This window comes from Microcaecilia unicolor, chromosome 8 (assembly GCF_901765095.1).
Source record: "Microcaecilia unicolor chromosome 8, aMicUni1.1, whole genome shotgun sequence".
NCBI lineage: Eukaryota > Metazoa > Chordata > Amphibia > Gymnophiona > Siphonopidae > Microcaecilia > Microcaecilia unicolor.
The window spans coordinates 221,269,710-221,284,029 of NC_044038.1; the positions used below are offsets into that span (position 1 = coordinate 221,269,710).

Here is a 14,320-nt window from a genome sequence, read left to right on the forward strand (position 1 = left end):
TGCCGAGGTTTTAAGAGCTGACACATGTGAAGGTTCTGTGGATACATATTTCTTCTGGTCAAGTCTAATTATGCACTTGCAGGGGTATCTTAAAAAAAAGGTGCCCCTCCCTCCCCCCAAGTGCAACACTTCAGGCTTAAGAAGCAAGAATTGTTTCCTCCGCCTCCTTGGAGACATCAGGAAATAATAATATTTTATAACCCAAGAAGGGTTTTTCCTTATTTCGGAAATAAAAGGCGGAAAATCCAACTCTTGTCAGGTAATAATGCAACGGTCGCAACCAAAGTCGCAGCCGTTGCAAGTTCAGAATCAGAGGTTTCAAGCAATAGAGATACATCTAATGGAGTTTCTGATATTTGATTCAGTTCCTTTCCTGGGACATAATAAGCAAGAGGTAAATGGTGGTAAATTCTGATTTTTTTATGTTCAAAATATCCCGCAAATAACGCTTTAGCGTTTCAAGAGGAGGAACAGTCTTTATCCTAGGAAAATTAACAAATCTTAGGTTATAGTTTTTTGTTTAGTTATCGAATATCTCCTGTTCCGGGGCAGAGGGAGCAGCAGGGAGGGAACGAGAGGACTCAGCCAACAGGCGCGCGGTACCCCTCCCCCCCAGCAGGTAAAAATGCACCCGGGGTGAGGGTGTAATTTCACCGGTGGGGGGGGCTGCGCTGTATCCGAGGGGGGGCGCATCGGCGATCCGCCCCGGGTGTCAGGCAGCCTAGGAACGCAACTGGTGACACGGTTACAATTAATTTTGAGAGAACAAAAGAAACAGGCCAAAAGAAAACAAGGAAAGGAGAAGTGAGACTAAAATGGGCCGTAGATATGCTGTTAGGAAGGACTTCAGGGTATATGGTGAATCCTTGGGCTAGACTGAACCTCGACCAGACACACCAAGATGACCTTCCTTGCATGATAGAAATGGAGTTGAAAGCCTCTCCGTAAACCGTCCTCTTCTGCTCCCATGGTAACTGGCGCAGCGACCCACTCACTCTCGGACATCTTCAACGAGAAACAGCAGGATGAGAAGGTGGAAAGCCAACACACAGTCTATGCAGGCCGTTTTCGCAGCTGGATCGACAAGACGGCAGTATCCAAAAGGACCCAACGGTGCGCCGCAACATCCAGCAACCGACCAACATCAAGAGGAAACCTGCCATGCCAAAGAAGCCCTTATTTATTTTTGTTACATTTGTACCCTGCGCTTTCCCACTCATGGCAGGCTCAATGCAGCTTACATGGGGCAATGGAGGGTTAAGTGACTTGCCCAGAGTCACAAGGAGCTGCCTGTGCCTGAAGTGGGAATCGAACTCAGTTCCTCAGGACCAAAGCCCACCACCCTAACCACTAGGCCACTCCTCCACTGTTGCTACTATTTGAGATTCTACATGGAATGTTGCTATTCCACCAATGTGGCCGTGCAGGCTTCTGCTTCTTTGAGTCTGACGTCCTGCACGTACGTGCAGGACGTCAGACTCACAGAAACAGAAGCCTGCGCAGCCTTCTACATGTGGAATAGCAACATTCCATGTAGAATCTCCAATAGTATCTATTTTATTTTTGTTACATTTGTACCCTGCGCTTTCCCACTCATGGCAGGTTCAATGCGGCTTACATGGGGCAATGGAGGGTTAAGTGACTTGCCCAGAGTCACAAGGAGCTGTCTGTGCCTGAAGTGGGAATTGAACTCAGTTCCTCAGTTCCCCAGGACCAAAGACCACCACCCTAACCACTAGGCCACTCCTCCACAGCACTTAGAATGCGTAGGTCATTACCACTTGGTTACCACATGAGACTTTACCGCTGGGTCAATGCCTGGCAGTAAGGTCGCAGACCTGAAATAGACATGCGGCAATTTTCATTTTGTTAGACGTCCATTTTCAGCAAAAATTTTAAAAGGCTTTTACGGGTGTGCTGAAAAATGATTCTGCTATCAGGAACAGACAGACAGTGCCCGCAGACAGTGGGACAAACAAGCCCCCTGTAACTCGCAGGACCCCGCTAGGTGATACAGGATCGGGCCGCTGCACCCGCCCACGGCCGCCACCACACCCCCGATGGGATCGCGCCAAACCACCGCCGAGCTCAAGAATAAGACCTGGACTTGCGCAGTCTCTCTCCTGACTATTTATTACTTATTTATTTATTAGGATTTTTTTTTATCGCCTTTTTGAAGGAATTCACTCAAGGTAACGCGGAGATAGATCAGGGGTTTTTAACTTAGGGCGTCCTTTACTAAGGCGTGCTCACGTTTTTGGTGCACGCTAAAATTATGGGCACGCTGCACGTTACAGACGCCCGTAGGAATGCATTGGCGTCTCTAACGTTTAGTGTGCCCGCAGTTTTAGCGTACGCCAAAAACCTGAGCACGCCTTAGTAAAAGACCCTCTTCGTTGTTAGGATACACCCAACTGGTCAAGTTTTTCAGGATATCCACAATGAATATGCACGAGACAAATTTGTAAGCAGTACCTCTATTGTATGCAATTCTATCTCACACATATTCATTACTAGTAAAGAAAAGTCCATTTCTGATTGAAATGAACTGGGCGCTAGCAAGGCAATCACCTAAGGGGCGGGTCCAGGAAGCAGCGAGGGAATTGGAATCCGGGAGCGAAGCTGAAGAGCAGGTTTCTCGTCCCCGAGTGTACGCACGTGTTAGCAGGGGCTCGCTCGGCCGTTGGGTGGATGGGTCTCGCGCCGGCAAGATGGAGGGCTCCAAGGGCGAGACACAGAGAGACCGATGAGATGAGAAGATGGACGTGTCCGAGGGGGGGGGGGACAGTAGGGCTGCGTAGTGAATGACATATTGTGCGGGGGCGGGGCTGAGGGCGGCTGTATGAGTGGTGCTGAGAGGTTATGAACACTACAGGGCTTCAGTGGCATGGAGTGAGAGGTGCGAATTATGTGTCGGGGCGGGGCTGAAGGCGGGTCTATGACTGGTGGTGAGAGCCTACAAACACTACAGGGCTTCAGGTCTTCACTGCCAGATTGAGCTTCAGAACGTTGGCGGTGGGAATTATTTATACAGATGGTAGCCTGAGGATTGGATGACTCTTGTTTTACTTTCAAGTAGCACAGGGGATCTTTTACTAAAGCTTAACAGGAGTTATCTGCAGCAGGGGGGCCCATTTTATTCCTGTGGGACTTGCTGCAGATAACTGGAGGTAAAAGACCCCCCACAGAATGACCAAGCTACCTGCTGGAGGGAGACTTTTTGGCCTGTCCTACTTTTGAACTTAGGTATGGAGTGCAGTTTGTAATCCCTGATTCAGTCATTTGAAACTAGTGTTGCCAGTCCCATGATGTAAGAAGACAGGACTGTCAGGAATCCAGGACTAGCCCAAAATCTCTCTCCTGGAAGTGAGCAGCCTGGTAGCCTCTTAAAAACCATCACAAGACTCCCTCGGTGCACTAAAAGTATGCCCCAAACATAGTTACTTGGGGGGGGGGGGGGGGGCTTTGTCCTTCCAGATTTTATGGTTGCCATGCCAACTGGTTCCAGAGTTTTCAGTTTGATTTGGCCCTGACTTTTTATTTATTTATTTATTTATTTATTTATTTATTTATTTATTGCATTTGTATCCCACATTATCCCACCTTTTTGCAGGCTCAATGTGGCTTACAATTCATCATGGAAACTGGAAATGGAAAAGAATATACATTTGGTTTTACAGCAGGTGTTAGGTGCATGATGGTGAAATACATAGTACTGGAAATAGAAAAGAGTATACATTTATGTTAGCAGAAGTTTAGGGTGCATGGTGGTGAGATATATGATACCGTAGTATTAAGTCATAGACATTAGGTATATGATAGTGTGAAAGCAAAGGGCATTGAGGAGCGTTCCTGGATATCTTAACGAATGTGGAGTTATTCTCAGACTTGCAGAATTAGGTTTAAGGAGCTATTTTAAACTGGGTTTAATCTAGCCGAAGGCAGCCCTCACTATGTTAACTGAACTGACTTGTGATCTGGCAAAGGCCACCTAGAATGACCATCTGCTTATAACTTAATACAAATCACACATTCCACAAGTTAACCATACTAGCATGATAGTACTTAAAATGTGCTATCATGCAATTCCTGACAAAATACAACAGTGAGAGTAATACACACAACAAAGGAGTATTTTCTTAGGGAATGTAATAGGGAAAGCAAAACTACAAATCCCTGCATGCAATGGGATAAAGAACAACAAAAAGAGAGTCCAAAATGTCCCGCAAAAAATGCCAGATGCACAAAACAACAAAAGAGGCGGAAGAAGACCAAAAAAACAGACTGAAACCACAGATAGTAAGAGCACCAACGAAGTTTTTATTTGGACCCTACATGGTCCATGTTTCGGTCAAAAGGCCTTCTTCAGGGGTCTCTTGACGACCCTTCCAATATCTCAATTCCTTCAGGAATGATATAGCTAGAGCTGTGCCACATAACAGCCCAGCACACTCACGAAGTGCAGCTTCTGCTTCTCGAGCGCCTCCTGCAGACAATCCGTGGGCAGCCCTTTTGTTGTTTTGTGCAATGGGATAAAACCAGGACTGGATCAACCTGTCCTGAAAATTGGAACCACTTTAGCAACCCTTGGTATGTTCCTGCATTTTTCCCCCCTGTATTTTTAAACCCCAGGCCAGGGATTCTCAACCCATTCCTCGGGGCACACCTAGCCAGTATGGTCTAGAATGAATATGCATGAAATAGATTTGCATATGTTGGAGGCAGTGCGTGCAAATTTATCTCAAGCATTTTCATTGCAGGTACCTTGAAAAGTAAACTGGCTTGGTGAGACCCAAGGACTGAGTTGAGAGTCCCTGCCCCAGACTAAAACCTTCACAAAAAAACAGTAGTAAAGATGATTATCCATTAAAATGTTCCTTAGTCCCCATTCAGCATATAAACAGAACTGTTAAAACCTTATACTAATGAGCCCAAAGGTTTTTTTTTTTTTTTTTTAAAGCATGTTTATTGTTCTTCATTTTCTTATATACTTCCTGCAAGCCCAAAAGCCATTGTTCAGGTACAGTAGGTATTGGAGAGCTCACAACCTAGGTTTGTACCTGAGGCAATGGAGGTTTATTTATTTGTTGCATTTGTATCCCACATTTTCCCACCTCTTTGCAGGCTCAATGTGGCTTACATAGTACCGTAATCGGCGTTAATCGATTCCGGTGTGAACAAGTACAAGTTGCGAGTAATATCAAGGTGATAATTGGGGAGAGCTTAGTCAGGGAAAGTAAGAGTTAGGATATACATAAAGGAATCCTGTGCAGAAGGAATGGATCCTCAGAAGCTTAGCCGAAATTGGGTGGCGGAGCAGGTGGGGGGAAGAGGGGTTGGTGGTTGGGAGGTGAGGATAGTGGAGGGCAGACTTATACGGTCTGTGCCAGAGCCGGTGATGGGAGGCGGGACTGGTGGTTGGGAGGCGGGAAATACTGCTGGGCAGACTTGTACGGTCTGTGCCCTGAAAAAGACAGGTACAAATCAAGGTAAGGTATACACATATGAGTTTATCTTGTTGGGCAGACTGGATGGACCATGCAGGTCTTTTTCTGCCGTCATCTACTATGTTACTATGTTATCTGTCCGTTACGATCTTTGGTTATGTTGGTAATGGAACCCATGTGGGATGGGGTCATACTAGACTTAATGCTTACTAATGGGGAAAGTGTTTTTGATGTTATAGCAGGTGATCATCTGGCATCTAGTAATCACCAGATGGTGTGGTTTAAAATTACGGTAAACGTGGAGAGGGCTCATTCAAAACTGAAGGTCCTAGACTTCAAAAAGTCTAGGGGGTCTTTTACTAAAGCCTAGCTCGAGTTAAGGGGCCCTTTTACTAAGCTGCGCTAAAAAATGGTCTATGCTATTTCTCCCCTTTGTGGCTATGTGCTAATTTCCCAATTAACGTGGGAGCCCTTACCGACACCTATTTCCTAGGCAGTAAGGGATCCCATGCTAATCGTGCGCTAATCGGTTAGTGCACGTGATGTAGCTGTGCTAAACCAATTAGCGCTGGGAACGCCTAATCTCCACCCCCCCCCCCAAACACGTCCCCAGTACTAAAAAATTAAAAGTACTTTTTAGCACCTGGGAAGTGTCATTGATCCGAAAACTACCACAGGGCATGTGTTAGTGCTTACTGTATCTTAGTAAAAGGACCCCTAAGTGACTCGACAAGATCACGAGGAGCTTCAGTGGAATATGAACTGGGCATCCCTAGTACTACCCAGCCTGCTGTTGTAACCATTAGGATATTCCTCTATTCCTTTTAAAACAATTGCACTCAAAGTGGTCTGGCTTCATAGGTATCCCTAAGAAATATACTTCAAACAACAATGAGTGGCCTAATTTCAATCTGGTTACACACAAGTAATACTGTACATAAAGTAACCACTAACCACTTTGAACTGCTGATCAAAAAAGCTTTATTTCACTACTAAAGTGGACCAATACAGAATACAAAACCTTTTATAAAACCCAGTACCCTCTCCACTATTCACAAATATCAATCACAACTCATTCACACACTATCACACTTCGCACAGTGCAGGAATTTTTAATGCTCCAACATGTGACTATTAAACGGCATAGGCGTAACCTCCCGCTCAACATAACAGTCTTAACCAAAAAATATTTGTAGAAAGAACTCTACTCCAGATCGTCCACTAAATCTTCAACGTTTGAGCTGGTGTTGTTCTCCTGTTGGTGTGTATCGATGATTCTCACAACACAAAGTTCAGTAAATATCCTGAGCTGTGCTCAGCTTCACGAGGAACCAATGAATAAAAGTCAGTTCCTTCTTGCGGCGCGTACTGCAATGGGCCGTCAAGCTTAAGAATAAGTCTTCTTCCTTCCTTTAGATGCAACAGGAATTCAGTATCCTCAAGCACGCAGGTTTTGTATTCTGTATTGGAGCACTTTAGTAGTGAAATAAAGCTTTTTTGATCAGCAGTTTAAAGTGGTTAGTGGTTACTTTATCTATAGTAAGAAATATACTTGATATATATTTTCCTACGTCAGTCTGGTTCTTAACCCTAATCTCTGCAAATATATATCTCACGTGTGCTCATTCATGTAAAAGCCCTACTAAGAGCCTGATTCACTACGGCTTTTCTCCTGTTTCATTTTATTGGAACAGACCTTGATGAACCAAAGCCCAGCTGTGAGAATGACAAAGCCCAAATCTTTATTATAGCTTTATAATGCAATTCCAGGATTGGAGGTGCTTTTTTTCTTTGGAATCCTATGTCTGTATTTGTCAATTTGACATTTTTAAAATGTGACTTTCCATTGCCATCAGCTGTATGGGATCAATGTTGTGTTTCCTGTTATATATCCTTTATGTAGTAGTTATACCTCTTGCAGCAGAAAAACCAGCTCTTTGTACTTCCTGTGCAAATACAAATACACACAGTGAAAGATGTGAAGCAATCTATCACTGTACTAATATCTAGAGCAATAGTTCTGGAAACTTTCTTTCTCCCAATTTCTTTCTCAGGAGGAGAGACTGGAACTGCTGCTGCAGTTCACTGTTTAGCCCCCGTGTCGATGGGGGGGGGGGGGGGGGGGTCGAGTCAGGGTTCCTGCTTCTGTGTGTGTGTGTGGGGGGGGGGTGTGGACTGCTGCATTGGGGGGAATGGGGGGGGCCTCCTGGCATGCAAATGAATGCTAGACAGGGCTCACCATTCCCCCCCCAGTGGTCTGCAAACCCTAACGCCAGCTCCGAGCTAGCGTAGGGTTTGCTGCGGCCAGCGGGCTAATGTTTGGTGCGCTGGTTGCTGATCATTGGGGAGGAATAGGTTTAGCATGCATTTGCATGCTCCAAGAGCTCTGTTTTGCATGCATTTGCAAGCTAGTTGCATTCAGAGCCCTTGAGCGTGTTTCACGCGCTCTGGGGCTCTGATCATGGGAGGGTAGCAAATACAGGTGTTAGTATGGTGCTAACAGCCTTTAGCGCCTGCGTTTGCTTCTGATCATCGGCCCATCTGTGACCACTAGAGCTTTAGCAGCTGGGATGGCACTATATGAATGCACACCTTGGGTTCACTGATTTCTTGCTCAGCATGTGATCTTTGAGATTTTCAGTCTGAGGGCAGGAAACACCACATGCAAATGTGGTCCCAGGGGCTGTGGAGCAACTGATTGCTGAGCTTCCAAGGTTTGTGCATGCATGCGGTGGAGCAGCTCATTAGGGCCCAGATGCACCAGGATCCCCGTTAAGAATCCAACTGTATTTTCAAATCGGTAAAAATTACCGATTTGAAAATACAGATGGAATCCCAAAGAGAACTGCATGCAAAGGAGTTGCTTGTTGCTTTTGCGACCCAGCTCATTTGCATGCGATATGGAGGAAGCCAGCCGGCCAGCTGAGCATATGCAGAGCAGACCATCGCTAAAGAGTGGCTGCTCTGTGCATGCTATAGATGGCTCTCATACATGAGGGACAAGCTGCGTGTATGAAAGCTGGTGTAGCTATTTTTTTTTCCTTTCCAAAAACTGTGATGCCAGGAGCCTGCACTTGCTGATTGTGGTGCTCGGCCAGACGATTTTGGGAATGTAGCGGCGGAGGCAGAAGAAGAGTGGTGGCATGGAAGATTGCAGAAGCACAGCTACTTTGAGCTCATGGGCGGACCAGAACCTGGCACCGATCGAAACGGAGCAATAATATGTGCTGGGAGTGGGGGGGGGGGGGGGGGGGGGGTTTGAGGGTGGCTGCAGATCCTGAAACATTCAGCTGCTTTCCACCCCTGGGTTTTCGCTCATGCTAGAACAGCTGTAAAGGAAGGTAGGCAATCGATTTAAAAAGTGATGACTAAAATGTACCGTGTGCACTGTGATGTCTGTTTTAGTGGCCCTTTACCAGAAAAATCTGCACAAATATAACACATGCTAACTGTGGATATACAAAATAAATCCCACCCCTTCCCTCTACTGTTTTGGTTGTCATAGGCTTTACCGACAGCTCCTGACCACCCGTTAAGTTTTTCTCGGTAAAGATAGGGCCTGCTTCTGTGCATCGGGTCGGAAAACGGCTATGCATCGCCTTGCATTCACATTAGAATCGTAATTAGCTTATTATCATAGCTTTGCATTCTGTTTTCGTTAGCTGCTACCATGATAGGAAAAGAGCTTGGAGAACCCTTTCGTGCATGTCTTGTTTTACTCCTTGCTTAGGGTTACCATATTTGCTCTAAAAAAAAAAAAGAGGACACATGCCATGCCCCCATTGCACCCCCACCCCGTCACACCCCACCCGCCCTGTCACTTTGACCCCCCCCCCAAAGAAACCCAGATTCCCTCTCTCACCTCCCATGTAGATCCCCTCCCCAATTTTCCAGCCTCCCTCCACCCACATGACTCCATTCACTACCATTCCCCTCTCCTCTTTTACCTTAGTGTGGTACCCTGGTGGTCCAGTGACCTCTTCGGGGCAGGAAAGAGCCTCTTCTTTCCTGCCCAGCATGTCTGCAGACTGTCTTTCTCCTGGCACCGATTCAAAATGGCTGCAGTGAGTTCAAGCAGTGACCTTACAAGACATGCTAGACTTCTGCAGAAGTCTCGTGAAGCTGCCGCTCGAAATCTCAGCAGCCATTTTGAATTGGCGCTGGAAGAAAGTCTGCAGACATGCTGGGCAAGAAAGAGGGGGCTCTTCTTTCCTGCCCTGGTCACTACACCACCAGGATACCACACTAAGGTAAAGGAGGGGAGGATAGGATACCAGCCTGCCCGTTCATCTGCAAATCCAGACAAACAGGCAGGATGGCAAAACCCACCCGGTTACCCGGCCGTGTCCTAAAAAAAAAAAAGACATGTCTAGGTAAAACTGGATGTATCGTAACTAGGGTTACCATATGGCTCCAGAAAAAGGCCCTATCCTTGCTCACTAAACCAGCTAGAACTGGTATAAAAACCACATTGCTTGCTTGTTAGGTTTTGTGCATCTGGGCCTGGGTCTGGATGTGGAACAGCTATTGTATTTCAGTCTGTGAGTTCCAGATACGAATGGTGTCTGGGGCTCTGGGTAGTTAGAGTAGGAATATGATCCTTGCCTGGAAGGGTGGGGATAAAAAATTTTGAAATGTTAGATCAATCTGCATGAGGTGCTTAACCCATCATAAATTACCCCTCACTGGACAAAGTGAAGTAATTTGCTCAGTATTATTAGGGGTGCTCAAGCACGCACAGCACCCTGAGAGTTGGCACCTATGTGATCCATAAATCTATGTAGAAGATAAGCACTGGTGTTCAGATTTTTGTGGGAATTTGGGTAGGGAAACCACCAAGGGATAATCCTCCTCTGAGCCAAACCCTGAAACGGACCGTATTGCATTTCATAACAAAATAGATCCAGCCCCTAACGTTTCAACTCAGCACAATACCGCACGAGTACAATTTGTGTATATGACCTGGAACGCAAAAGAGTAGCATCACTGTTTCCCTTCGGACGGTCATGAACAGTGCACCGGGACAGCGTAGTTCACTCAGTCGTATTCTCAAAGACCGGAGCGCCCAGACGCAAGGAAAGTTACCCGTAACTTCTTACGCAATTTGCGTATTCCCCGGGTGAGGTGACTGTCATGGCGGAAGAGAGCTCTCGCCGCCTGTCCGGCCTGGAGCTGCTGAAGCAGGGAGCCGAGGCCCGCGTGTACCGAGGCCGGTTCCTGGGCAGGGCGGCCGTGGTGAAAGAGAGGTTCCCCAAGGGATACCGGCACCCAGTGCTGGATGAAAAGCTGACACACCGGCGGACGGCACAGGAAGTGCGCTCCATCCTCCGCTGCAGGCGGGCAGGTACTGGGCAGCCGGGGTGGGGGGGGAATCGGGGCCCCTATTAAAGCTGTGTTAATTGAATTTGCAAACTGAGGAAGAATCACGAGTACAAAGTGACGCTAGAACTCAGTGGCTAAATAGTTTTATTCCCAGAGCATCTCAGTTCCAGAAACCTGGGATTAGAGCTGTGGTGTGGGCATTCGCTTTGGCTCTAGCTGCCCATGGATAGAGTCATTTGCTTTTGCAGGGTTATTTTTGCAAGTTAAAACATAATTCAGTTGGAGGGCCTGGAGGCTATAATCATTCAGGGGCCCTTTTACTAAGTTGCGCAAAAAGATTCCAGTGCTGTCCCCGCTTGGGTCATTCCTGCGCACTGGAACCAATTTTGGAGCATCTGTAAAATGGACATTTTTCCATTATTCCCATTAATGGCCATGCACTAATTATCCCATTAGTGTGTGGCCATTAGCACATGAGCACTTACAGACACCTGTTTTTTAGGTGGTAAGGGCTCACATACTAACTATGCTGTGATGAACTAATTAGCGCAGTACATGCCCTGGCACTAAAAATGATCATCTATCTTTTTAGCACGTGGGAAATGTTCGCCGATCCCAAAACTACCGTGGTGTGCCTGAGCGTGCCCTGTGCTAGTGGTTTTTAACTACTACTACTACGTAACCTGCGTTAAGCACATATTAGTCCATACCGCAGCTTAGTAAAAGGACCCCTGAAAAAGGCTTATATTTATTTATTAGGATTTATTTACCGCCATTTTGAAGGAATTCACTCAAGGCGATGTACAGTAAGAATACTACTACTACTATTTAACATTTCTAAAGCGCTACAATTCAACATAGAAGGACAGTCCCTACTCAAAGAGCTTACAATCTAAAGGACAAATGTACAGTTAGTCAAGTAGGGGCAGTCTAGATTTCCTGAAAGGTATAGAGGTTAGGTGCCGAAAGCAACATTGAAGGGGTGGGCTTTGAGTAAGAATTTGAAGATGGGTAGGGAGGGGGCTTGGCGTAGGGGCTCACGAAGTTTATTCCAAGCATAGGGTGAGGCGAGGCAGAATGGGCGGAGCCTGGAGTTGGCAGTGGTGGAGAAGGGTACTGAGAGGAGGGATTAGATCAAACATGAGCAATAGGCAATTACAACAGTAAAAATATTCAAGTAACAATACAAAATATGGCATGGTATACTACTTGCAATGACAACACAATAAGTAATAGAACATTATAATTGGTAGGGTGCATATATCTTCCAAGGCAGGATGAAGGGGAAGCTGGTTTTCCTTTTATGGGATTCTTGCTTCATTCTGAAGTAGATTAGCATATTTCTCCTACTAACCTACAAATGCACGCAATCTGCAGCCCCTCAATACCTCTCTACCCTCATCTCCCCCTACACTCCTACCCGTAACCTCCGCTCACAGGACAAATCCCTCCTCTCAGTACCCTTCTCCACCACTGCCAACTCCAGGCTCCGCCCTTTCTGCCTCACCTCACCCCATGCTTGGAATAAACTCCCTGAGCCCATACGCCAAGCCCCCTCCATGCCCGTCTTCAAATCCTTGCTCAAAGCCCACCTCTTCAATGTCGCCTTCGGCACCTAAAGCCGCATTGAGCCTGCCATGAGTGGGAAAGCGCGGGGTACAAATGTAACAAAAATAATAATAAATACCTCCATTCATGAAATCTAGACTGCCCAATTTGATTGACTGCACTTTTGTCCTTTAGATTGTAAGCTCCTTTGAGCAGGGACTGTCCTTCTTTGTTAAATTGTGCAGCGCTGCGTAACCCGGGTAGCGCTTTAGAAATGTTAAGTAGTAGTAGTAGTAGTAGTACTTGTTTCATTCTGAAGTAGATTAACACATTTCTGTGTGTGATTTTTATTTATTTATTTATTCAGCTATTTCATTGGGATGGGCAACCTTGGTCCTCGAGTACTGCAACCTAGTTCAGTTTTCAGGATTTCCTCAATACATATGCATGAGATTTGTTTGCATACAATACATACAATTGTTTTAAAGATGTATGTATCACCAAAATATACACCAATTTGCAAAATAACCAGTTTGTAAGATGAGAATTTTGACTGTAGGATGCGGACTTTGGTTCCGGGGGAACTGAGGAACTGAGTTCGATTCCCAGCACAGGCAGCTCCTTGTGACTCTGGGCAAGTCACTTAACCCTCCATTGCCTGCCGCATTGAGCCTACCATGAGTGGGAAAGTGCGGGGTACAAATGTAACAAAAAAAAAAAAAAAATTTTTTTCTCAATTTTGATATGATAGAATATAAAAAGTATGTACAGTCATAATGATATAGAGTTTTATTTTATCTCACATTGATAGTCGTTATTGTTTCTTTTTTAGGTATTTCAGCGCCAGTTGTTTACTTTGTGGACTACGCTTCCAACTGTATATACCTTGAAGATATTGTAGGATCTGCTACTGTCCGGGATCACATCATTTCCATTCAGCAAGCTGAAAGGGATATGGAAAAACTCTATCCCTTGGCAGAGAAAATAGGTCAGGTACTTGCACGAATGCACGATGAGGACGTTATTCACGGAGATCTCACTACTTCCAACATGCTGTTACGCTCCTCAGCAGAAGAGCTGAACCTGGTATTGATAGACTTTGGACTGAGTTTTATCTCTGCTCTTCCTGAAGATAAAGGTGTTGATCTGTATGTCCTGGAGAAAGCCTTTCTGAGTACCCATCCAAACACAGAGAAAGTTTTTGCTTCGCTCCTGAAAAGTTACTCAGCTGCATCTAAAAAATCAAGTGCCGTCATTAAAAAACTCGATGAAGTACGTTTGAGGGGGAGAAAAAGATTAATGATTGGGTAGAAAAATGGGCAGACTTGGAAGGGGGGATATTGCAAGAGGATATGCTTTGGGGCTCATTTTCAAAGCACTTACAGTTACAAAGTTCAGTAGGCTACTAGTAACTTTGTAAGTCTAAGTGCTTTGAAAATACTCCTCTTTGCATCCTTCATATTATATTGATATAGTCCAGTGATGGCGAACCTTTCAGAGACCGAGTGCCCAAACAGCAACCCAAAATCTAATTATTTATTGCAAAGTGCCATTCCCTCTCCCCCTTCCCCCTGCCTCCCAGTTCCACAGGGTCCCCTCTCCCTCCCAGTTCCAGGGCCAGGGTCCCCCCTCCCCTCTCTCCCAGTTCCAGGGTTGTCGTGGGAGGAACCAGAATGCTGCTCATTCAATGACTCTCTCCTATCAGCATTTTCCTACTACTGTGGTAGCCAATCTTTGTGCCCCACAAACGGAACGGTGTTTTATTTAATCCTGCAGTGCTGTCATAGTGAAAACACACCAGCAACCCTACATGGAGGCTGGTCTGACAAGGAAAACCAATGACGTCAAAGACAAAAGCTTTTCCAGAGCAGCCAGCCCTCCCTTCGTCCGAGTACCAGGGTCCCCCTCTGAAATTTAAGTCATACCTGGTCGGGGTTAAGGCGGCGTTGGCGGCAGCAGCAGTGAAAAGCGTGCTGTCTCGGTGCGCCTTCAGCCTTCCCTTC

At 45.9% G+C, this 14,320-nt stretch overlaps 1 protein-coding gene across 1 annotated transcript; it reads left to right on the forward strand.

Moving 5' to 3' along the window:
* Positions 1 to 10,541: 10,541 nt before the first annotated feature.
* On the forward strand, positions 10,542 to 13,864 carry TP53RK (TP53 regulating kinase). Its single transcript, XM_030212371.1, has 2 exons — positions 10,542 to 10,791; positions 13,150 to 13,864. The coding sequence occupies exons 1-2, from the start codon at positions 10,581 to 10,583 to the stop codon at positions 13,626 to 13,628; spliced, it is 690 nt and encodes a 229-aa protein (XP_030068231.1). The 5' UTR covers positions 10,542 to 10,580; the 3' UTR covers positions 13,629 to 13,864.
* The last annotated feature ends 456 nt before the right edge of the window (positions 13,865 to 14,320 follow it).